This window comes from Notolabrus celidotus, chromosome 13 (genome assembly GCF_009762535.1).
Source record: "Notolabrus celidotus isolate fNotCel1 chromosome 13, fNotCel1.pri, whole genome shotgun sequence".
NCBI lineage: Eukaryota > Metazoa > Chordata > Actinopteri > Labriformes > Labridae > Notolabrus > Notolabrus celidotus.
Genome location: NC_048284.1, coordinates 604,371 through 629,588, shown reverse-complemented (window position 1 = coordinate 629,588; position 25,218 = coordinate 604,371). Strand labels below are relative to the sequence as shown.

General features: G+C 43.8%; 1 protein-coding gene across 3 annotated transcripts; it reads right to left on the bottom strand.

Moving 5' to 3' along the window:
- Positions 1-24,010, bottom strand: senp6a (SUMO specific peptidase 6a). Of its 3 annotated transcripts, none has more exons than XM_034699424.1 (24): positions 23,885-24,010; positions 17,159-17,252; positions 16,416-16,479; positions 15,442-15,548; positions 15,212-15,328; positions 14,963-14,980; positions 13,236-13,309; positions 12,910-13,004; positions 12,402-12,795; positions 12,027-12,265; positions 10,813-10,953; positions 10,127-10,160; positions 9,735-9,923; positions 9,387-9,580; positions 6,853-7,046; positions 6,653-6,769; positions 6,443-6,565; positions 6,276-6,368; positions 5,864-6,192; positions 5,702-5,775; positions 3,473-3,561; positions 3,278-3,346; positions 2,963-3,113; positions 1-771 (listed from the first exon to the last, which is right to left on the bottom strand). In XM_034699424.1, the coding sequence occupies exons 1-24, from the start codon at positions 23,913-23,915 to the stop codon at positions 535-537; spliced, it is 3,267 nt and encodes a 1,088-aa protein (XP_034555315.1). In that variant the 5' UTR covers positions 23,916-24,010; the 3' UTR covers positions 1-534. The 3 variants fall into 3 exon arrangements, with proteins under 3 accessions (XP_034555315.1, XP_034555316.1, XP_034555317.1); XM_034699425.1 differs by having other exon boundaries at positions 6,853-7,043; XM_034699426.1 differs by having other exon boundaries at positions 13,236-13,306.
- Between the last annotated feature and the right edge of the window lie 1,208 nt (positions 24,011-25,218).

Here is a 25,218-nt window from a genome sequence, read left to right as displayed (position 1 = left end):
GAGTGCTCTTGCATCTCGGTTTGCTTTAATGCTGAAATTCATCCACTCCACATGGAAGAGACACAACAAGCACTGAACTACGGGAGTGACTCGTGAGCTGAACTTCACAGGAACAGTTTTTTCTTCAGTCCAGACACGTGGATCCATAACTTACAGAGAACAGCAACTTCCTCTACTCGGCTTTATCATAGTCTTTGTTTTTCTTCTACACAACTAGAAAGCATAAAAAATAAGGATGCAAGAGCGCGACAGTGTCAGCACAGATCCTCCCGCAGAGAAGAAGAACATCTATGAAAACATAACTTAAGGAGCCGCTTCACGGCCGAGTCAAAAAACAGTAAATTACAAAGGCAGCGGGAACACTTCGGCGTATTTACACTTTTATTCAGTACAAAGTTAAAGGTGTATAATGTCTGTGGCTATGGAGGGAGTTAAGGACCTTTTAGAGACACTTTGAAGTGAGACCAGCAGCGTACAATCAGGCTCCGCCCCCCTCCCTCAGTGGGACCCGGAGTGCAGGAGGAGACGGTTTGTTCAAGGGCTGATGGGGAAATTTGAAGGCCGGTCCGTGGACCCAGAAGTCTCTTCGATCTCGGGCTCCGATTGAGAGCCGGCTGGAGTCCCGGTCTTGTCGGAGCCCTTCTTGTCCAGTTCTTGTTGTTCTTTAATCCTCAGGATCAGGTCCTTGATTTCTTCTCGCTTTGTCCTCATCCTGGGCTGAGGGAACCACTCGGACAGGTTCACAGGCAGGTGGAAACTCGGGATGGGATTCTGCAGGAACACAAGGACACATGAGTTTAGAGGATGTTTGATTCGCCAGGATTCAAAAACAGGAATATTCAAATGAGTACTAAAGAAGTGAAACGGGGAATTCAGACAGTTTCAAACCAAGTTCCTCGTTGAACATTCTCTGGTTTTATATGACTGACTCTGAGCTGTGTTTACACATACACACAACAAAAGCTGCATAAACTCTCAGGGTGAGCTGGGTGTGTGAAAGCAAACAGCTGAAACTTTCCTCTGACCTCTTCGCCTCAGAGTAAAACTTCTGCAACATGTCGGGTGAGCTGAGCTGAGAGCGTGGCAGGAAAACTGTGACCAGTGCAAACTCAGAAGAGAGACATAAATGCAAAAACTGTGTTGCTTTGTCCTGCAAACATTACACTTTAGGATCACAGCGTGCCTCTGATGTCATGTCCCGCCTCCTAAAGGCCTGATTTATACTTCTGCGATGAATTGACGGCGTAGACCACACTGCCCCCGAGCGTTTCGGCTGCGCGGCACAGACACATCGACGCACAAGCGTGTGGTGTGTCCGCGTCAGCCTCTGCTGCGAAGCGGCGATGCAGAAGTATAAATCAGCCTCAAGACTTCCTCTCAAAACCCTCGTCTAACAGGAAAGACTTCACGCCGAAGGAAACGTGTGAACAAGCAAGTTTGGAATATTTCAGGGGCAGGATGTGCATGCTTCTGTTCCTAACAGAGTCTGAAGGCTGCAGAGGGAATCTTAGAGGACGTTCGATTCAAGCTTGGGTGCTTAAAGTTCTTGGTTTGTCACTGACAGGATCAGACTGATGTTCAAAGTAATTCTAACATTACAGAAAAGATCCAAAGACAGCTCTCTTAAAGGTTATTGGGCCTAAAAAATAAATAAATAAATAAATAAAAATAAATAAAATAAATAAAGTTGATGAAAAAATAGATAGATTTAGAAAAAATATAAATAAAGTAAATAAAATACATTAAAAAAAAATAAAACATATAAATAAAGTAAATAAAATAAAAAATGAATAAATACATTTAAATATATTTATTTTTTTTAATTAAAAAAGCTTATCACCCAATTTTTGGCTGTTAATATTTGATTTACTTTCCAAAACTACAGGTAGAGTTTTAGAACTGTCTGCTTTCTTAGCGCTATTTGGTGTGGCAACACAACACCTTATTTTGAACAAAGACACACAGAGTTTTCTATCTTTTGCCACACTTGTAGCAAGAGGACAAATTTTGATTAGATGGAAAGACTGTAACCCTCCAACATTTAAACAGTGGATTAGAGACATGTTACATTTTGTAAAGCTGGAGAAGATAAGGTATACTGTCAGGGGATAAGCTAACAAGTTTTTACTGATATGGCAGCCCTTTCTGAGTCGTGTTGATGTTTTAGGCTCTGATAATTTTGTGGATGAGTAACCTTTCATGTCAATGTAAGCAATAAGAGGCATATGAAAATGGAAGGACCCTTGAGATGCCCCTTTGGCTCATGCAGCTTCTCCCCTCTTTTGTGTGTTTCAGTGCTTGTGTATGCCCTAGGTAATAGTGTACTGTTTTAACCCATAACATTTCACTTTCTTAACTTTGGTATTTATTTCAATTTATGTATTGTATTTCATATTATTTATTTTATTATTATTATTTATTCATTTGTTTTTATTTCATTTCATTCCATTGTAATGTTTTGATATTAAGTTGTATTCCCTCTTAATGTTACCATGGGTGGGGGTGGTGGGGGATTCTATTAATCAGTATATGTCATCACTGTACATTATTATTATTGTATTGAAAAATTCATAAATAAACTTTGTTTAAAAAAAAGTTTATCACACACCACTTATAAAAACATTCAATTACAACATTTAGAGCTTAAAAATGTCAGGATCTACTGCCTCCTGTTTTTGTTACTTTCTTTGTGTGCAACAGAAATTTAGCTGGGTCCAAATTGACAATTTAAGAGTTTCATAATCAAAGAAAATGCTCAGAAATTAAGAAATCAAATTTAAAATTCTGTAACATCAAATAATATCTCTGTCTGAGCGAGGTTAAAGCTTCTTCTGGTTAAAATCACATCTCAGCCTCCTTCAGGATCCTTCATGTGATTTCATCAAACATTAAAGCTGCTAAAATATTAAAATAGAAAAATGGAAACAGGGAAAAGGAGTGAGAATGAAGCTCCACGTCTCACCTCGAAGAAGCTCTCCACATACTGCAGGATGTAAACTCCACAGTCGCTGAAGTTATCCTGCTGAGGCACACGTGGGCTCGAGCCCTTCATCACATCCTTCCCGAAACTCCTCTCACTCCCTTTACGCACGTCCCACTCCACCTCCAGGTACCTGAAACAAACACGCTCTGTCTCAGAGGCAGGAAGCTACATTTAACTTCTCTGTTTACTTCATCTCTGAATAAAAAACTACAGTTCAGTGATAACAAAGTAAAGCTGAAGTCCTGCATGCAGAGCAGGTACCATAATAAGGTCTCTGTGAATAAAAACACTCACTCTCTGAGGGTTTTGACCACGGTGGATCGGGCCGGACCTCGCAGGGAGTCCATGATGAGGATACAAGGCCTTCAGGAGGAGAAGAAGTGACAGAAGTTAACCTTTATAACGACAGCAGAGCTCTTCACTCTGCTGTGTGTCTCTCAGGTGAGCAGCACCCCCTGCAGGCGAGGAGGCAGAAGTGCACGGACTTACTGTTTGCAGAGGTTGTGTTTGGAGGCCAGAGTCACGGGGTCGGAGCCGAGAGTCTCTTCAGCCAGGGCGCCGTCCTCACTGCACTCATCCTGTCACACAAAAAACTTCAATCAGTGACCCGGGCCTTTATTTGGGACAGGCTTCTATAAGAGACAGGCTTCCTCCTCCTCCTCCCACCTCCTCTAATGAGAGCGGCCTTTATTTGTCTAAACGTGCAGCCACACCCTGCTGCTAAAATCGACCAGGCCTTTAAATGGACCAGGCCTTTAAATGGACCAGGCCTTTAAATGGACCAGGCCTTTAAATGGACCAGGCCTTTATTTGAAGGAACAAGTTTCCAGGTGAAGAGGAAATGGACATTTGATTAGAAGAATCTAGAATGAACAAACAGCTGTTATCAACAAGTCAATCCTCAAAGAGAACAAACAAGGAGAAAGGGAAAGTCTGGCTTCAGATCTTGAACCGGGTCAATGCGTGTGGTGTTTCTGAGCGCGCTCAGTAGAAGACCTACAACATAAAATCAGCAACATGAAACCAGCTTTGAGCAACAAGCACCGCTACCAACGTGGTCCAGGTGGAGGACCACCTGTCCCCCCATTGAAGGATGAGGACTTGTTAACGGAGTTGTTTGGTGAAGGATTCACTTCACAGTGTTGCTGGTAGGTTACCTCAGAATTATGAGGCGTCTCCTAAATCTAAATTTGCTGTATATTTCAACATCGTCAGACTTTTCCAGAGGATTCCTTCGATCCCTAAATATCTGCTGTCTTCTCATATTTGGTCTTAAACTGTAATTTGTAATTCATGTATTATAGGTTCGCCCCTTGAGATGCAGCATCTCGTTTCCAAGGGGGTCCCAACAGAAACACAAAGCAAATGAATACACACAAAACAGTAAATCACAACAAACACAGACGGCTCTCCCTCACCCTTACTCACTCCTGGACCCACCCAGCACCCCACCATTAAACTAAACCATGACGAGAGAAGCATCAAAAAAACAAAAAGGCATCAATAAAGCACATTAACACACGTCAGGAACAGGAACAGCTTGTTTTTAAATGATTAAACACATGTGATTAAAGCAGTGGATGGGGGGGATGGACTTTTTTCTACCTTTTTTCATATCTGTTTAGTTCTCTTTGTATTTGGAGCCTGTCAGGACCTTTAAGGACTCATTTGTTGGCCATGGACACCAAACTGACTACGTCTGCAGGGGTGTTTTAACTGTTTTTGTTCCTGTGTGTGTCCGGAGATCCTGCGTGTATCCATGGTAACATTGTTTACATACGAGATCAGCTGTTAGCAGCCCGTAGCATGTTGCTGCTAAACGATGCTAGGCCCGATGTTCCCTGAGCTGAGGAGAAGGAGGCGAGGACGACGTGCTGGTACTGAGGTGCAAGCTAAGAAAAGACCACATGGACCTGTCCTTCCACCCACCGTTATGGGGACTGTAAGATCTATCTACGATAAGGTGGACCAGCTAACCCAGCACCAGAGTAGCATCATGCTAACAGAGCTAACACCGGACACGAACGCCACATTGGAAGGATTTCACCTGCTGTGGGCGGACAGGATACAGGAGAGCCAGACTGAACTAACTGGGGAAGAAGACCAGCTCAGTCCTGGACCCTGTGGAGGTGGTGGCTGACAGGAGGATTATGGCCAAGCTGTCGTCTCTGATGAATATTTCTTTTTTTTATTTAGATATTCTGATAGATTAGATATATATTGACATAGAGTGGTCTAGACCTGCTCTGTTTGTAAAAGCGTCTTGAGATAATGTTTGTTGTGATTTGGCGCGATACAAATAAAGATGGATTGATTGATTGATTGATTGATTGATTGATTGATTGATTGATTGATTGATTGATTGATTGATTGATTGATTGATTGATACTGTAAAGATAGCCAGAGAGATGACAGTGTCGTCGGCATATAGATGAATATGACAGTCATTAATAAAAATGGAAAAAAGAAGTGGTTCTAATGTGGAACGCATAAACACGATGTCCTCCATCCTTTAAACATCCTAACAGCTGCAGTAATCCTGCTGTTAGCACCTGTAATGGTGGGGTCTACCTCCATTACATGTAATCCTTTGTTGGGGCGTTAACCTGGCTAATGCTAACTGCTAATCCATCTCACCGTTAGTACAAACGGCCTGTTTTCATCTCTAATGCCTGGACAGGAAAAGAGTCTGTAAATGAAGTACAGAGAGTAACGTACGTGACAGGAGCTCTGGTCATCAGAGAAGGTGAAGGTGTTGTCTTCATAGCAAACACTGATTCTGTGCAGCTCACCTGAAACACAGGAAACAGTGTTAACACAGGTGTGACAGTAAGAAGCTGTGCTGTATGTGATAGCACATTAAAGTGAGGGTGAACTCACTCGTGTACTGGCGCTCTGTGTCCGCTTGTCCGTTACGTGACGCCGTGGGCGTGTTCGAGCTCTCCCCCCTCCCCGTGAAGGTCTCCTTAGCGAGGTCACCATCGACCTGACCCTCTGACGACGCCTGGAGGACGCCGGGCAGCGGGTCGTCAGAGGAGCTGTCCAGGCCGTCTCCCTCGGGGGACAGAGGGCGGCAGTGATCCGGGATGTTCTCCTCTGAGGGGGCGTCTGCGCTTGAGGCTGAGAACTGGTCTTTGTAGAGCGGGTTCTGCTCGTAAACCGGACCCTTCAGACCCGGGAAGCAGATGACGGCTAAGTACCAGTGAGCTCTGATGGAGAGAACAAAGACGGGTTTAATCCTGAAGGTTAAAATCAGGACAGCGGTTATTAGTGTGGTTTGAGGGAGACTCACGACTCGTTGATGGGAACAAAAATAAAGTCTTTCTGGAACAGGTCCACGTGCCGGGTCCACGTCTTTACCCGGTTGTGCTTTCTCTTCTGGATTCTGAGGAACAGAAGGTGAAGTTTTTAGAAGGTGAAGGAGTGTGAGCGGAAGGTGAAGGTGGAGCAGACACTCACGGCAGGTTGGTGGTGTCCGGGGCGTTCCTCCGCTCTCTCTGGTTCAGCCTCTTGTAGAAGAAGGAGCTGAAGACGTGGATTCTTTGAGCGTCTTCTTTTTTCAATTTCTCTAAAACTAAATATCTGAAACAGAAAGAGAGAGTGACGGATCACATCAGGGTTTAAACATGGTGAAGTAAAGAGGGATAAGTGTGGGAACAGAATCCTCACTTTAAATAAAAGTCTATGATAACGTCGTTGAGGAATTCTCCATCATTAAGGCAGTGGAGGTCTTCGTTGGTGACTGAGATGCCCCCTTTGGCGGGAGGAGGAGGGTACACCATTAATCTGGAAGACAAACAACAACAGGAGCGTCACATCACGCCGTTCATCTCCTGAGAACCGCACAGCTCCCCAGACCAGTCTCTCACTTGATGATTGGTCCGGAGAAGGTGGGCTGAAGGTCCGTCATGTCCTCCTCGTCGTCTTCATCGTAAGTGCTGGTGTGCTGGCGGGTCGCCATCCGCGTGCGGGAAGCAACGGTGACGGGGGTAACGGGGGTCACAGGAGTGACCTTAGTGACCAGGGACACGTGGGGGCCTTTAGGAGGGGTTTGTGTCTTCTGCTGCAGAGAAGGAGAAGGATCAGATCAAAGTTCAGGAGATGGAGGTTAAAGAAACTGATGCTGAGGCCGGGGAGGAGATCCACCTCTGAGTGGAAGAGTTTAAATATGGAGGATTAATCAGGGAGGTTAATCTGAGAGGCTCTCCTTCAGAACAATTATAGAACTATCTGAGATTTACGTCATAAACTCACTGAAGAATTAAAGCCCCCAAAATATATAAAGATATATTTAGTTTCTTTTCTTATTTTTTTAACTCACAATCTGAAAGAATTTCTGACTTTAAATTGTCAAAATAATAAATAAATTGACTTACATTCTGGTAAATTTCCATTGTTTTGTGGTGAAATCGCAGGAACTACCCACACTTCATCCTCAGATACTAATGATTTAAAGAATTCTTTAGAATAAACCTTAGCTGATTATTTAATTATTCACCTGCTACGACCCTTTTCAAATAAACTAAAATATAAATCATCTTCTCAGTTTTCTGCAAGATTCCTCCAATTTTTGAACCAATTTTATCACTAAAAACTTGTTTTTTCATGTTTAAGTCATCAAATTTAGAAAGTGTTGATTTTCAAATAAAAACAAAACTACAATCTCCAACAAACAAACTTTAGTTTAACAACAACTGACAACATGTTCACCTGATACTGAAGATTTTAAGTTGAATCCTAAAAATGTAATGTTTTGAATGGAGGAGGGCCACTGAAGAAAATACATCTGGAGGGCAGGCGAGAAAAAAATTATTTTTAAGATGTCATTTTTTATTTTGTAACAGAGATAAAGTCAGATTTCTACAGAAGAGGATTAAGGCCACTGGAAAAAAAAGAAAAATGAAGGTCCAATATATTTGTATTATTATTTTTGTTCTGAGAAAACAGTCTAAGTATCTAAAGTATTAAACATATTCCTTTTGACTTAAAGGTCCTGTGAGGAGTTTTGAACTGGCTGAGAAACAGACTGAAAATGATACTGATGCCTCTTTATGACCTTCAATAGCAAACAAGACCATCAGCAGCAACACTGACACCTTCTCTGTTGTAATTTTTAATGCCTGAAACCGTCCTGAGGGGGTAGGTTTCAGACCAGATGATGGATATCTCGCTTCAGACACAGCCTTTATTTGACTGTTTTCATGGAAAAGAATCACATTGCCTGATAAAGTTGACTGTTGAAAAACAACAGGATGAGGTTTTTGTTGAAAACACTACTTTTGCATGTTTAGGACAAGAGATAAGAGGTATCACTTTGTCCACAAGGGGGCACCAGAATCTATACAAAACAGAAGTTCCTCACAGCAGCTTTAAAAAACAAAACATGAAGAAGTGGCAAACATCTTCTAATTCTTTAAGGACTTACAAAAGATGTTTTTTCAAAGTCACATTTGAGGGCACTAATAAAGAAAGCTACTGTCAGCCTTTAAACTCATCCCAAATTATAGATTTTAACAGAAACCCCGCCTCTGACAAGACAAACAGCCAATCATAGTTTAGGATTTTGGGGTGGCCAACTGGATTTCAAGGGGTGCCAGTGCCACCCTTTGCCACCCCTCTGGACACGCCACTGGGTAGGGGAGACCGTGGACAGTTGTAACATTTTTGACATTTCTGTCTATAACTTTTAGCTCCTTTAACTCAGTGTGTTCAAACTGCTAGACAAACTAGCTTCAAGTGTCTGCTAATAAATGGCATAGGAAATGTTTGTGCAACACAAACAGAAAATGCATGGCTTAAATCTCAAATCCAAGGAGTGAGATGTTACAACTGTCCCCGGTCTCCCTACTAATAGTTGGCATAGTAATTCTTTGGTGTTTCGGTTCTCTGTTTTCGGTTTTCAGCCTTAATTTCCAAATTTTTGTTTTGTTTTTTAGTGGCCCTAATCCTCTTCAGTAGATTTCTGACTTTAATTTCAGAATTTCTCTCTTTTTTTTCTCTCTTTTTAATCTTCTTCTCAGAATTCTGACTTTAATTTCAGAATGACATTTCTTTTTTTGTATGTTATGTTTTGGGGCGTTTTTGAAAGTTGGAGAGAGACATGAAACGTGAGGAGCAGAGCGCGGGGGAAGACATGCAGCAAACGGTCGAGGCCGGGAGTCTGACCTGCAACAAGGATTATAGCCTCTGTATGTGGGGTGCACACTTAGACCACTAGGCCATAGGCGCCCCCAGAATTCCATTTTGATTGTAAAATAATACAATAATTAATTTAGGCGTTTTGTGGTTCAGTCGTCCCCAAAAACAAAGATCTCTTCCATCTCTACAAACCTTCAAATCAAAAGACGTGGAATAATGAATGTAGTGACAGATAACTGACGTGACGCCTCCACATGACGCTCACCTTCTCCTCCTTCTGTTTGGACGCCTTGTTGTAGTTGACCAGTCGACAGTTGGCCTCCTCGAAGGTCAGCTTGGAGGGGAAGTCGCTCAGGTTGTTGGTCCTGCCGATCTCTCCCAGGATGTCCTCCAGGATCATCTGCTCGCTCATCGCCAGGCCGTTCTCAAAGATCAGGACGATGAACTTCTCGTCCGACTCTGAGGGAAACACGACAGAGGGGCAGGAAGTTTAAAGACACACTTTTCTTCACGTTTGGTAACATTCAGATTATTTTGCACTTCTGTCAGCTGTATTGATCTTCACAGTGAAGTTGCATTGCATCCAGGATATTTACTCAACATCTGTACTCACGTTCTCCTGCACAGTCGTACCACTGCGCGTCCTTCTCCTGGGACATGCTGAGCTGCGAGCGGAGGCGGGCGCACTCGTCTGGCGTCGTCTGGAAGAACAAAACCGGAAGTTTCCGCACGCTGCACCACTCGCAGCTGATCAGGCCCGACGCCTGGAGGCACACCTGCTCTTTGGTGTCTAACTCTGAGCCTGAGGAGAAACATGAAGCAGGTATGTTGATGACATGATGAGCTGTGTGCTGCCTCCTCTTAATGCTCAGTGCTGATGGGATTATTTGGAGGACACACAGGTGGGACAGGTATGATGGGACTAATCTCTGCAGACCATCACAGTCACCCTGATGACTCTGCAGTCTGTTTGAATGAATGAATGAATGTATCTCTGGAGCTTACCTTCAGTTTCCAGCTCGATGCTGTCGATCGAAAACTGCAAAGACAAAATCACAAACAAGTCATTTTTTATATATATTTATATGAGATCAGCTGTTAGCAGCCCGTAGCATGCCGATGTGAGCTGAGGAGAAGGAGGAAAAGACGACGTGCTGGTACTGAGGTGCAAGTTAAGAAAAGACCACATGGACCTGTCCTTCCACCCACCGTTATGGGGAATGTAAGATCTATCTACGATAAGGTGGACCAGCTAACCCAGCACCAGAGTAGCATCATGCTAACAGAGCTAACACCGGACACGAACGCCACATTTGAAGGATTTCACCTGCTGTGGGCGGACAGGATACAGGAGAGCCAGACTGGACTAACTGGGGAAGAAGGCCAGCTCAGTCCTGGACCCTGTGGAGGTGGTGGCTGACAGGAGGATTATGGCCAAGCTGTCGTCTCTGATGAACATTTCTTTCTATATATATTCTTGTTAAATTCTTGTTCTGTACACCTTGTTTGCTGCTGGAACTCCATGAATTTCCCCGTTGTGGGACGAATGAAGGAGGATCTTATCTTATCTCATCTTATCTTATATCCACACACTTCTGCAGTGACTTCTTATCTGAAATCGTTTAATTCCTGGCAGACCAAAGGTAAAAACGTCCGTCATCCTTTAATATGAAAGAAAACAAAGTACTCACGACGACAGGTTTGGTCACCATCCTGCGCAGAGTTCCTATCCTCACACTGCGACACTCCAGGATGATGCTGTAGCACTTATCGGGCAGTAATTTGGGCTTCTTTGTCTTGGGGGTGAACGGCTCAGGAGGCTGATTTCCAAACTGTAAAATAAAAAACAAACACAGAATGAATTTAAGGGAGCAGAGGGGGGATGAAGTATTCAGCCACAGTGAGAGAAAAGAGACAAAGACTGGATGAAGGAGTCAGTCTCTTCATCCTCAGAGCACTAAAAACAGGAGCACTAATGATGGCAGCACTCTCAATAAAAGCTTCATTAAACTGAACACACCTCGTAAAATTTTATGACTCTCTGTTTTGATTAAAGAAGAGAAGGACTTATGTTTCTCTTTAGCGCCAAAAAACACACAGACTCATAACTATCAGCTGGACTGCTGGCACACTCACCCCATCAGTTTATCTCATCTATAATATTCCCCTCAACATGCAGAAATAAAGTCTGTTTAGTCTCTGCTACTCTCTTTGGCTTCTGCAGGAAGAACAGTCTGTATGGAGAGCAACAGCAGGTGTTCTAGAATTCTGACATCATAGACAGAATTCCAGAATTCTGTCTTTGATGATGTCAGAATTCTGTCTTTGATGTCAGAATTCTGTCTTTGATGGTGTCAGAATTCTGTCTTTGATGATGTCAGAATTCTGTCTTTGATGTCAGAATTCTGTCTTTGATGGTGTCAGAATTCTGTCTTTGATGATGTCAGAATTCTGTCTTTGATGTCAGAATTCTGTCTTTGATGTCAGAATTATTTCTTTGATGGTGTCAGAATTCTGTCTTTGATGATGTCAGAATTCTGTCTTTGATGTCAGAATTCTGTCTTTGATGGTGTCAGAATTCTGTCTTTGATGTCAGAATTATTTCTTTGATGTCAGAATTCTGTCTTTGATGTCAGAATTATTTCTTTGATGGTGTCAGAATTCTGTCTTTGATGTCAGAATTATTTCTTTGATGTCAGAATTCTGTCTTTGATGTCAGAATTCCTTCTTTGATGTCAGAATTCTGTCTTTGATGATGTCAGAATTCTGTCTTTGATGATGTCAGAATTCTGTCTTTAATGATGTCAGAATTCTGTCTTTGATGATGTCAGAATCCTGTCTATGATGTCAGAATTCTGTCTTTGATGACGTCAGAATTCTGAGTAAAATTAGAAAGTTCTCCCACCTGGTCTTTCATCCGCGCTCTCCGAGGTATCGTGATCTTCATGTTTACGTCTTCAAAGAATTCGGCCCCCAGCTCCTCCATCTCGCCGGGGCTCTTCACCGCAGCCTCTACCCGGCCTCCGGAGGGCGCCGGCGAGGAGTGAGCCGAGTCAGCAGGTCGAGGGGAAACGCTATCCAGTCTGTTGACACTTCCTGTGCTGGCGTTGTCGGCCTCCTCCTCCTCGTCGCTGGACAGGACGACTGTGGAGGTAACGTCAGAGAACCATGTTAAACTTTTATTGATGCATACGAGGAGCAGGAAAGTCATATCCTTTTACTTCCTTCAAAGTATCAGACCAAGGCGGTGTAGGTAGATGTGGAAGTGGATGTGACTCACTGGGGTCGTTGAGTTCGAGCCTCTGAGCCGCCGTCCTCTTCCCTTTGGGCGTGTTTCTGGCGCCGCAGCAGCTCGACGTGCCGGCTAACAGAGGCGACCTGCCGTTGTTCAGAGGCAGCAGCGTTCCTCTGGTGCTCGTGATCCGGATGGGGAGAGTGGTCTCCCCACGGGGCGCCCTCATGGTCGTGGCCGGTTTGTAGAAGTTCTGCTGCAGGCTGTTTGGTCCGGGGGAGGGCTGGGATCTGATGGGTGGTCGGGGGGTCGGGGATGACAGCGTCGCCTGCTGACACGGGAGCAGCGTGGTGCCGTTCCCGCAGGTCTGACACTTACCGCCGTCCTCGCTCGCCTTGTTGCACTTCATGCAGACTGACTGGTGGACGCCCGGCCTGAGAGGCTGCAGGAGGAAGACACTCTTCAGAGCAGGATTCATGGATTCTTCTGACATATCACCAACTTGTAAAAACGTAGCGTTCAGGGAACACAAATAGAGTCCTTTATCTGCTCTTACCTCAGCTGCTTTCATCGGCGAAGGAAAACTACAGCAGTCCTCCTGCGGTTTCCTCTTCTGCAGGACACGACGTTTAATGTTCAGAGCCTCGTCACCTGAAACAAAATACTCTGATTAATTTGACCTTTAAAGACCCCATCACAGAATATCATAACCCCATAATAATCAGTTACATGATCCAGATTAACAGGTTCAAATTCATGCCTCCAACATCTGACTCTTAAGAAGATATTTTGATCTGATGATGATCTGCAAGCTGCACGTCTCTACAGCTTCACCTCTCTGAATGTTCTGTGTGGTGTGTTGAGCTGTGAAGTGAAGCGTACCTGGGATCTCTGGACAGGTGAGCACGATGCTGTCCAGCTCTACAGCTTGCTGCATGTTGGAGAACTCATTTCTGCTGGAGAGAGAGAGAAACACGGTGTGGTTTAGAACACATGTTTAATGTGACATTTAACAGCAGCTGACACCAGGTTCTTCTGAGCAGGTGTTCCTGAAAGTGAGGAAATATCAAAAATATCCATCCTTATAAACACATTTTATAAATCAGTGTCACAACGAATCTCTTCCCCCTCAAATCTTTTTTTGGTTCATTTTAAAATCACCTTGTTTGAAGATACTATATGTTGTGATAAGTTTTTAAAGGAGGTGGTATTTTACTTTTTCACATATCTTAACAAATAATGATTTAATGTTGGATATCAACACTACACATGGGAAGGGTTCTAGAATGTTGGGATCTAAAATGCTGGGCTCTAGAATGCAGGGTTCTAGAATGTTGGATTCTATACCGCTGGGCTCTCAAATGCTGAGTTCTAGAACGTTGAGTTCTATAATGCTGGGTTCCAGAATGCTGGGTTCTAGAATGTTGGGTTTTGGAATGCTGGGCTCCAGAAAGCCAGACTCTAGAATGTTGGGATCTAAAATGCTGGGTTCTAGAAGGTTGGATTCTATAATGCTGGGTTCTAGAATGTTGGGTTTTGGAATGCTGGGCTCCAGAAAGCCAGACTCTAGAATGTTGGGATCTAAAATGCTGGGTTCTAGAAGGTTGGATTCTATACTGCTAGGCTCTCAAATGCAAGGTTCTAGAACGTTGAGTTCTAGAAAGTTGAGTTCTATAATGGTGGGTTCCAGAATGCTGGGTTCTAGAATGTTGGATTCTAGAATGCTGGGTTCTAGAATGCTGGGCTCTGGAATGTTGAGTTCTGGAATGCTGGGTTCTAGAATGTTGAATTCTAGATTGCTGGTTCTGAAAGAGTTGCTCACTGTAGTTTTAAATGAACCAAACAGAGAAAGAAGATGTTGTGAATCATTCTCTGCGCTGGTTTGTGTGACACATAAACACAGCCGATCATTCTTGGAGACGAACAATATAAAAAAATAAAGAGACATAAAGAGCAAGACGTGTCTTATTCCCTTTCACCTGCTGTGATAAAGTGTGTGTAATGTGAGTTATGGTGCAGATAAACTCCATAGATCTGGGTCAAAGGTCACTGGATGGATTCATGAGGTCTAAGCTCATGAAACCACGACGTGTAAAAATAGAGTGGAGGCCGGCTAATCATCAGCCAGACCGCAGAGATAATGTCTAGACTGCTGAAAAACAGTAACTCTCTCTCACTGCTGCCCGGAGAACAGAGTCAGACTGTTCCCATCACATTTTAACTCCTGTGTTAAAGTTAGACTCTACAGATGGAAACCAAAGAGGAGCTAGACTAGACCCCCGGGTTCAAACAATACTGGACTCAAACAATGCCTGAGTCAATGACGATGTTGTTTTCAAGTTTTCTGGTCTTATGATATAATTTATATATAAATATTATATTTTTTAATATGTCTGTCACTCTTTCAGCTTTATCTGCTGATACAGATATTCTTCTGATCACATCGTGCATCTCCAGAAAAACCCAAAGGACCTGGTCCAAAAACATTGAACCCAACAACCTATCACAGATGGAAACAAGACCACACACTGACAACAACAACCAGATACAAACAGAATGTAGAACAGAAGTGAAGTCTGTAAACAAAGATCCAGAGAGTTCAGTCTTACCTTTCCTTCAGATCGAGGCTGGAAGACAGAAATCAAAGAAAAGAATCAATTTGTGTACCATCATTCATTTTTACAGTCTAACCTTGAGTTTAAGTTTCTCTGTTTTACACTGAAGCTGAACTTCATGAATACAAGTGATGAAGCTGGGAGTTCATTTACATGGGGGCATCTTACTCCCTGTTTACCTCCCCGTAACAAAAACTCACAACGCCACCACAACCAGCAGGACGGGCCTGGACTCTGTCTCACCTTTGGACTGGCTTCCTTATTGCGGAGGGCATCTGTGCGTGCTGAAAGTGTCGCCCTTGTAAAACGATTCCTTGTGAAGGTGCAGGACTGATGATGAAATAGTTGGTTGCTACCTCGCTGCAGGGGAGGAGACAACAGAGACTGAAGTGCGACATCTCCTCTAATCTCATGTCATGTATCTTACATCATACCGCTGTTTTAAAAACCCGGAGAGCAGAGTTCTGACTCACCTGGGTCTCTTGGGCGGCTGCCTGTTCAGAGGCTTCGCGTGACTATTTGGCCGGTTTTCGTACGTCCTCGGAGGATCTGAGAAGGCGAAGTGTCTAAGAGGGGGAGCCTGGGGGAGACAACAGATACATTGGTGACTATCAGTACGGTGATCATCATCTGCAAGCTGTGTGACAATGACTGAGCATCTAACATGGTAAATATTGTTAGTATGAGAGCAGTGGAAAACCTGGAGTGGATTATTAAGGATGGGATAACCTGGAGTGGATTATTTAGGATGGGAAAACCTGGTGTGGATTATTTGGGAGGTTGGAATGCCTGGTGTGGTTTATTTGGAAGTTGGAAAACCTGGAGTGGATTATTTGGAAGTTTGAAAACCTGGTGTGGTTTATTTGGGAGTTCAAAAACCTGGAGTGGATTATTGGGGAAGTTGGAATGCCTGGTGTGGTTTATTTGGAAGTTGGAAAACCTGGTGTGGTTCATTTGGGATTTGGAAAAGTTGGAGTGGATTATTGGGGAGGTTAGAATGCCTGGAGTGGATTATTGGAGAGGTTGAAAAACCTGGAGTGGATTATTTTGGAGCTGGAAGACCCGGAGTGGCTTATTTGGGAGGTTGGAAAACCTGGTGTGGTTTATTTGGAAGATGGAACACCTGGGGTGGATTATTGGGGAGGTTGGAATGCCTGGTGTGGATTGTTTGAAATTTAGAAAACCTGGGGTGGATTATTTGGGGTTTGGAAATCTTGGAGTGGATTATTTGGGAGTTTGAAAACGTGGAGTGGATTATTTGGGAGGCTGGAATGCCTGGTGTGGATTATTTGGGACTTAAAAAACCTGGAGTGGATTATTTTGGAGCTGGAAGACCTGCAGTGGATTATTTGGGAGTTAGAAAACCTGGAGTGGATTATTTGGGATTTTAAAAAATCTGGAGTGGGAGTCAGAAGATGAAAGAGAGAAGAGGTGGTGAGACATTTACCTTCTTCTCCTCGGGGGAGGTGGGCTGCTGCCTTTGCATCTCCTCCATGCTCACCACACTCGCACTGAGGGGAACATAAACACATGGTTACACTCCATCTGAAGACATATTTTAAAACATATTTTACACTGTGTGATATGTCAGTGTGAGTTATTGTGTCGTGTTTTTCATAGCATTAAACCTGCAAACAGCTTATATTTATCTGCGTATTTAAATTTAACATTGGAGTCCACCTGAAGCACGGTGTTTCTGCAGTTCAACCACATTAAGGTGGGAGATATACCTGCAGTGCATTCGCGTACGTGCCGGCTGCATTATGCACGCAATTGTAAATATACGTGACTATCCACGACACGTGTTTTCAGGGATACCTTTGAACGTCCCTGGTTGTAGCTCGACTTCTTTAAACTCAACAAAAGTCTTCACTAAAATATATCTGAGGAAAAGAAGTCTTTCATGTGATTACACTTAACGATCCACCGTCCATCCACAGCACTTTGTCCTCCTCAGTTTTAACACCAGAGGAGAGGCTTGTTTTTTGCGAGTGCTCGGCTCAGCTCTGTGTCGGTGTGCTAAAAAGGCTGCTGAGTGCATCATCAGAGACGGGAATAGCCTGCTCATCAGCAGGAGGTGTCACTGGGGTCTTTTCCTGTGTGGAGGCAGTGGAGCCGTGTGCTAAAAAGTGATGCAGTGCAGCGCTGGTGGTGCTGAAAACAAACGAGGGCTGGAGGAGAAGTGCTTACTCATGTCTCCTTTCCTCTTCACTGTCATCGGAGTGAGAAAAGCTCCAGTTGTGCTTGAACCCTCCATCTCGCCTGGTCTCTGACCTATCCAGGGCTTGAATTGAATAATAAACCATCAGTGCAAGGACACAGGACCAAGACACAGCCTTCAGTTCAAATCAGCATGCAGATTACAGTTCGAGTGCTGATCATTTAAACCAAATGACTTTACATTTCTTAATGTGCACCAGCAGCAAAATTACACTCATGTCAATGCAATAACATTTGATCAAAGGTTGCACACGCAGATCATTTGAGTCAGACAGGATGCATCATACAAATCGGAAACACCAGTTTTGTTCCTGCAAACAAAGATGAATGTTACGACACCAAATATAAAGATTTGTGACACGAGAGGAGCTTTAAAGGGGGCGGCACATAAATATTCTGTATCAGATCAGGTTGAAATTAAAGAAAAATAAAAGTCACAACATGGATTTATGACAGTTTTCCAGAGCTCCAAGTGATATTCTTGACATTTTTCTGGTGAAGGCAGCATAAAGATGTGGGTAACAGGCGAAAACCTCCTTCCCAGCACACCTCCACTCACAGAGTTTCTAAATAAAGCCAACTGGATTTTGTACTTTGGAGCACAGACCGATAAAAAGGGGCTATAATATGCAGTTTGCAGCATCACAACTGATTTAAGAGGACATTTTGAGCTGGGATAAAAATGTTGCATTGATTACAATCCAATCAATTACAATCCAAATGAGACTCTAAGTGCTCCTTTTCTTACGCTGTGCATTAATTCTAGTTTGAACACTGTCTGCAGAGCTGTGGTGTACGCTGCAGACGCTTCAGAGAGAGTTACAGATCATGTAGTTGGAGTGTGCTGCAGAAAAAGAGCCATACATCGGTCAAATCATCTACTAGTTCAGAGAGAGGTCATTCAATTAGGAACGGCATCAGATAGTGCAAGGTTGAGGATTTGTAATCTCTGTAATGATGATCGTGTAGGAGGTGAGGACCATATTTTGTTTGAATGCAGGAACACAAGCATTCTGAATAATAGAGAGAGGTTCATACCCAGGTATTATGTCCAACGTCCCTCTGTGTTTAAATTAATTCTGCTTTTGCACTCAGATCAAACTTATCTGTAAATTAGGAGCTCTTCTGAAGAATGTCCTTCCATTGTTTAAAGGTGACATATGATGCCAAATGGACTTTTTAATGGTTCTCTCCCTGAAATCTGTGTCCCTGTCTACAAACCCCCTGTAAAGTCAAAGACTCCATTCTGCCCCTGTTCTGATTTCTCCACCTTTCTGTAAATGTGTGCTGAAACCAGCCGTTTCAGTTTTCAGTGTTTTTCATACGTCACAACGCCATCCGGTCTGTAACAGGAAGTCAGAGCTCGGAGCTTGTTCAGCCCATAGACTGTATAAAATACAACTCAACCCCTCCTCCGTTTTTCATTCCCTGCACACATGTGTGCTAACAAGGAGCTTAGGAGGGAGGCATGCTAGTTGTAGGCTGTCTTAATAAACACAAAGGTCGCTTTGACTCCCCACGTCTGCAGATTTGAAGATCTAGTGGATGATTTTTACTTTTCATGGATAAGTGCTAGCGCTAGTTAGCATAGCCACATAGCTACATGTTGGTAGCTGTGTACCAAGACACACGTCGACATGCTGACAAATAAAACAACAAGAAACACTAAATCTGTGACCAATGGTTCAGAAAGGTCCTGCTGCAGGCGCCTCTCCGCCAGGATCAGATTCTGGATCAGATTCAGAGGGTTGAAGTAACTCGATCTCTGAGCAGCCGTGTATATTCAGCCAACATGTAAACATTAGCTCAACGTGCTGGACAGCCGAGGCCACGCCCACTTCCTGAGGGGGCGTGGTCAGAGGGAAAACAGACTGTTCTGAGGAGGACTGAAGAAGAGGGGTTTTCAGGCAGACCAGAATCTGATTTCAAAGTGTTTTTTTGAGCATAAACTTTAAAGACATGTTTTGGGGACCTCTTAGACCAATATATGTTGATGAAAAAGAGCGTGATATGTCACCTTTAAGTAAGATTTGTTGTACTTCAAACATGCCGTGTGCCATCATTATATTGTTTTGTTATTTGTAATTTATGTTCTGTGGCTCCATACCATGTGATCATGGTCTGAGCATCAAATTAAAATGAATGAATGAAACAAAGCGGCAACCTCCGGTCTAAAAATATGAGTCCAATGTGGAAGTGTTAAAAACTGCAGTTCATTGAGGATCCACTAGAGGCTGGCTCTGGAAGTACCAGAAACCACATACACACCAATTCAAAGAGACGATCTTTACAGCAGAAATAAACATGTTTACAGTCTGGTTCAAAAGACGAGTGGAGTCTGGAGAGCTCATTCCTCGATGGACTCACACTGTGAGGGGGGTGAATTTTATTCTAACGCAGCAATTTGGAAGATATTGAGATTACAAGTCTTCCAATGAGAGGCACAGCTGACTTGATTGACAGGCGGGAACACTGTAGCTGTTGGCCAGGAGGCTCAAACTCCACCTCTTTACGTCACAATCACTTCACAGCAGCAATATGGCTGCTGTCGACGATTGGTCTCCAAACAGCTCTTCAGAAACAGACGGGTGACGCACGGATACTACGTCCATATTTATACAGTCTAAGGTTGAAACACAGCCCTGAATGATAAGAGACTGTTACCTCTTTAGACCAGCATGAACTGGGTTGTATTTCCTGGCTTGTTACCCTGCCCATCAACCCTGACGTAAGCTGTTTGCGGTTCTGCCTCGGTTGAAAAGGGGTCTCAGTGGCCACACTCTGCACACAGCCCACACTGTATGCAGACGGAAACAAGTGATGCAATCTGTCCCTAAACTTCGTCAGCTTGTTCATGAGTTCGTCTGAACAGCTGAGACACACGGTTACATTTCTCTCCACAAAGTGTGCAGAGTTTGGCGCGCAGCTCTTTCCTTTTCTTTGTCTCCTTCACATGCAGCGTTTCCCTCACACGGACGACACCATGATTAACGATGGAGACAACCCCTCATCCCTCCCTGCTCCGCGCTCTGACACATGCTCTGCAGGAGATCAGAGAGAGAGACAGAGGCATGACATTTTTCTACAACTAAATTAGAACGTTTTAATCTTCTTCAGCAGGAAACTTGAAGTTAATGCAGCCGGTGCTACACGTGCAGCTGTGCTGGTTTCAGACTTCCTGAAAGTGTTGGAGGATAAGAAATCTTATCAAAAGGAAGCCCGGGCTCACTGCCAATTTACAGCAAGAGCATCAAAACTGCTCTCTTCTTCTTCTTCTTCTTCTTCTTCTTCTTCTATCAACTTGTTTTTCAGACGCTCAAACACTCAACATCTGCTGCATGCTGTTGATGCCCTGGCCTCCCATTTCCTGCCAAAACCAACTGACATGTATGAAGCAGAATTCACAAACAACTGCCGATCATTTACTAAAGTCAGAGCATTCAGAAGCAGCAGTTTCCTTCTCTACACACGCCGTTTAGTTAACTCATATACTCTAGTTTCAATCTAACATCCCTGATTCAGACACACTGAAAGCAGAGCCTCGTGCTGCAGCAGGTTGTCCGTCTGGATGTGAGCCCAGGAGGTAAATATTGGTTCGACCCGGCTCTCCAGAGAATCTGGTTTATGTGTTTGATTCATTAATACGTCTTAAAACCTGCGTCTCGTCCCGTCCTCCTGAAACCACGTGATTATCATCTCCTGCTTCGGATTAAAGGGACTGGATCTGAACGTCAAGGACAAAGCTGGTGTCTGTCTTTAAAGCCTCATCAGTTTCAGGAGCTTCAGGGAAACAAACCTCCTGCTTGTATCCATCAGGAGCCAAATAAAACTCATCCCTTTATTACGCTCCATTCCCAGCTTCATAACCAGCAACAAACACCCTGATAACGTCCACGAGAGGACGTCCAGATCCCCGCCGAGCGTAATCACACTCATTTATTTAGTTTTACAGATATGAGCGCTCTGACGACAGACACACAGACACCGTTTATCCAAACAGGCGGAGGCCAGAGGAGCTGAAAGAGAGCTTTGACTCTCACATGATGTTCAGGTCCGAGCAGCGTGTTGTCACTCAGAGGTGCAGTCCACCCTCAGAGGGAGCGGGACTCATCTATGTCACAAACATGCAGTTCAGATGAAAGAGCAACTTACAGGAAATGAATGCTCTTAACAGTAGCCCCATGTGAACGTCTCATTTTCTGCAGTTTCAAGCAGCAATCCTTCGTTTACATTGGTGTCAATCCCATTTACTCTACTTCTACTCCTCTGTTTTCAACAGTGTGTGATATTCGTACATGCATGTTCTTTTTCCTGTCTGTCTTTAAGTGTCTTATTTCATTTGTTGCATTCATCTTTACGTATATTTGACTGTCTTTCTTTCTGAGTCTTTATTTTCCTGTGCAGCACTTTGCTAAATGTTAAAATGTTCTGTACGCATAAAGTGGATTCCATTGATTGGATTAAAGACCATAGACTCAGATTGTTCTCTGGTGACTCAGGACTCGACTCGGACTCGAGGTTTGGTGACTTCAAGAGCTTCGTCTCATGGTTCAGTACTGTCGCTCACAACCTCAGCAGCAGGGGGATGAAAGATGGAGAGACACGGTGATCGTCCAGAACGAAGACTCAAAAGTAGGCGGAGCTATTCACCAACTGAGGCGGAGTTATAAAGCTGATTTCAACTATAGACTGTGTAGTTCCTGTTCCTGAAGGCCTCTTTTGAAGCCGATTGTGCCATATTGGAAATGTTAAACTCAACCTAACTTCTGTGGAGCTAGTGTGAGGTAAAGAGGCGGGGCTTCAGCCTCCTCGCTAACAGCTACAGAGTTCCCGCCTGTCAATCAAGTCAGCCACGCCCTTATTTGGGCAAAACTTGTACATTTAATATCTTCAGAAATAACGACATATAATAAATTCCCCCCCCCGAAATGAGCTCTTCAGACCTGAACTGTTTTTTGAACCAGACTGTAAACATGTTTATTTCTGCTGTAAAGATCGTCTCTTTGAATGTGTGTGAACTCGCCCGCTCGCGACCGTGGAAGAGGCACGCCATGACGTCAGATTCACGTGACCGCTTTTCCCAGCAGCGCTAGCGTGAACTTTCCCTCACAACAACAACGATGGAGGACAACGGCAGCTCGTCTCCTCGGCCGACCGCTGCTCTGTCTTGGAATCCATTAGTCTCTTTGATTTGTTCGCTGCAGGACGATGGAGGAAACACGTCTGGTTTGTGTTTTTATCACAGCAACCCCGCCCCTCGCCCCTGATGTAAGTGCTTCACGGTTCTAGACCAGCAAAGAGCTGGAGCCGGTCTGGAACCGGTTTTCCCAGCCGGGAGCCGGTTCACTCATTACCGAAACACGAAAAATCTATTCTCAATTGAACGCCGTCTCTGAACCGGCCCTGAATCTGCCTCGGTCCATAAGGGGTATACATGGTTTCTGTTGCTTCTGGAGCCAGCCTCTAGTGGACGCTCAGGGAACTGCAGTTTATAACACTTATGCATCGGCTTCATATTTTAACACAGGTGGTTTCCCGCTTGGTCGAAACCTCCTTGACCTTTGACACGTCTGTTTTTTAAGATGCTACACAACAAAACTTCACTGGCTAACTTACTTTAGGATAGAAAGTTAAATCTATCACCCAGTTATAAAGTGCAGGGATGGGCTGCTGGGTTTGGTGTATTATTGGGATTTTCTGCAGCAATAAAAACATAAAATATCCTCAGTTTCATCCTTTGATTTATTTGTATTAAAGCTTTGAGAAGCTGACTGAGAGGATGTCTTTCACAGGAGTGTCCTGAAGCACTGAAAGCTTTCAAAACAAGAGCCTGAAATCTGATTTTGAGAATACATTAAGGCTCCTTCACTCAACCAAAACACATTAACTCTATTTATAACTTCTATAAAAAACAACCACCCTCTAAACACACAGTTACAGCCCTGCTTCTTTGTGCACATGACACTGAGCTTGAGCAAGGCAGTAGCAGCACACTTTAACAGATTTTAAACCATTTTAATGATATTTTAATGTTTTTTATTCATGCATTTAAGAGTTTACTCTTTAATCTTACAGTGTGACCCATCAGAGTTATAAAGACCTCTATAGGTGAGAGCATGCACCCCTGGGAATATGATGTTTACAAATCTGCACAATTATGTTAGCAGGCTAATATTCCAGCTACAAGCTAGCTGTGATGCTCCAGCTGATACAGGGGTCAAAGGTCAGATTCTACATGTTGTTATTGTTGATTATTAAAAAGTTTTATATGTTGTTGTTGTGTAAACGTTCTGGAGCAGCTAGCAGCAGCTCAGGCAGAGAGGCCCGACTCCACGACCACACTGTAGACCCAGCTAGCTAACAGCTAACAGAGCTAACTAGGAGGTGCTAGCCGGGGTCGAGCTTTAAAAGGAGCCGGACCGGGCCTCCTCCAGCCGGGGGGAGACATGTCCTCCATCCAGGCCCGAGGATGAGGCTCTGTCCCCGGCCCTGGAGAGCTCAGTACAGCGTGAGAACACACAGCAGCCCGGCAGCTTTCAGAGGCCAGGGTTAGCAGCCTCCTAGCTGTGGATCCAGATCTCTCTGGACCTGTTTCTGGGGCAGTAATCTGCCTCGACCTGCGGGGATCCGAGCTCTGTGTGCGGGTAAAGAGGAGGCAGACAGGCCGGAGGGGTGCAGCGGAGTGTCACGGCTTACCTTCCAGGAAAAGGCTTCTATTGTGGGCCATGTTTATTCCATGATCCTCCTCGGATGATAGTGTTGCTCATCAGATCTGAAGCTGCTCAGAGCCGCTCAGTGAAGCTAACAGCAGGAAGCCACATATCAACCGGAAGTCAAGTGAGATTTCAAAGTAAAGGTCAATGTCACTGATCTAAAGGAGCTGTGAAAGAAGGAATCTCCTGACATTAAGATGTTTAAGCACTAAAACACAGATCTTTATGATCCATACAAGCAACACAGACCATTAGAGGATTGTGTTACTGCTTTAATCTGTAGAGAAAGGTCAAAGGTTACTGCTCAGCTCCAACCTGCACAGATGAAATGTTCAAACCAAGCCAGAAACCTTGGTGTAGTCTTAGACTCAGACCTTCATTTCAGCAGCCACATTAAGACAATTACAAAGTCTGCCTACTATCACCTTCAGAATATATCAAGGATTAAAGGACTCATGTCTCAGCAGGATGCAGAAAAACTCCTCCATGCATTTATCTTTAGCAGACTAGACTACTGTAACGGGGTCTTTACAGGACTCCCTAAAGTCCATCAGACGCCTGCAGCTCATACAGAATGCTGCTGCTCGAGTCCTAACAAGGACCAACAAAGTAGACCACATCACTCCAGTTCTTAGATCTCTACACTGGCTTCCTGTCTGTCAGAGATTGGACTTTAAAATCCTGCTGATGGTTTATAAAGACCTGAATGGTTTAGGCTGATCTGCTGTTACTCTATAAACCATGTGGACGTCTGAAGTCCTCAGGTACTGGTCTGCTTTCAGTTCCTAGAGTCAGAAGGAAACATGGTGAAGCAGCGTTTAGTCATTATGCTCCACATATCTGGAACAAGCTCCCTGAAAGCTGCAGGTCTGCTCCAACTCTCACCTCTTCTAAATCAAAGATTAAGACCTTTTTATTTAACACTGCCTTCCTATCTTAGATTATTTTAACTCACTTTAAATTAAAATTTTAATGTAATTTTTAATATATTTCTAATTTTCCTTTTCTTTTCTGTTTTATTATATTTGTCATTTTAATTGTGTTCTTTTATGCCTGTCTGAATGTCTCCAATGCTTTTAATGTTTTAATGTAAAGCACATTGAGTTGCCCTCATGTATGAAATGCATTATACAAATAAAGCTGTCTTTCCTTTCCTTGCCTTGAAGTTATTTTCAACTCCTGTATCTTCTGTCCAGAGGCGAGTCCAGAGAGGTGACCAGGGGTAGCGTTTTCCCCCATTTAAATCTGAATGCACACCCAGGGTGCCATTATTATGATTATTTGGGCTGCAAGAGAGAGGTGGAACATAACAATGAC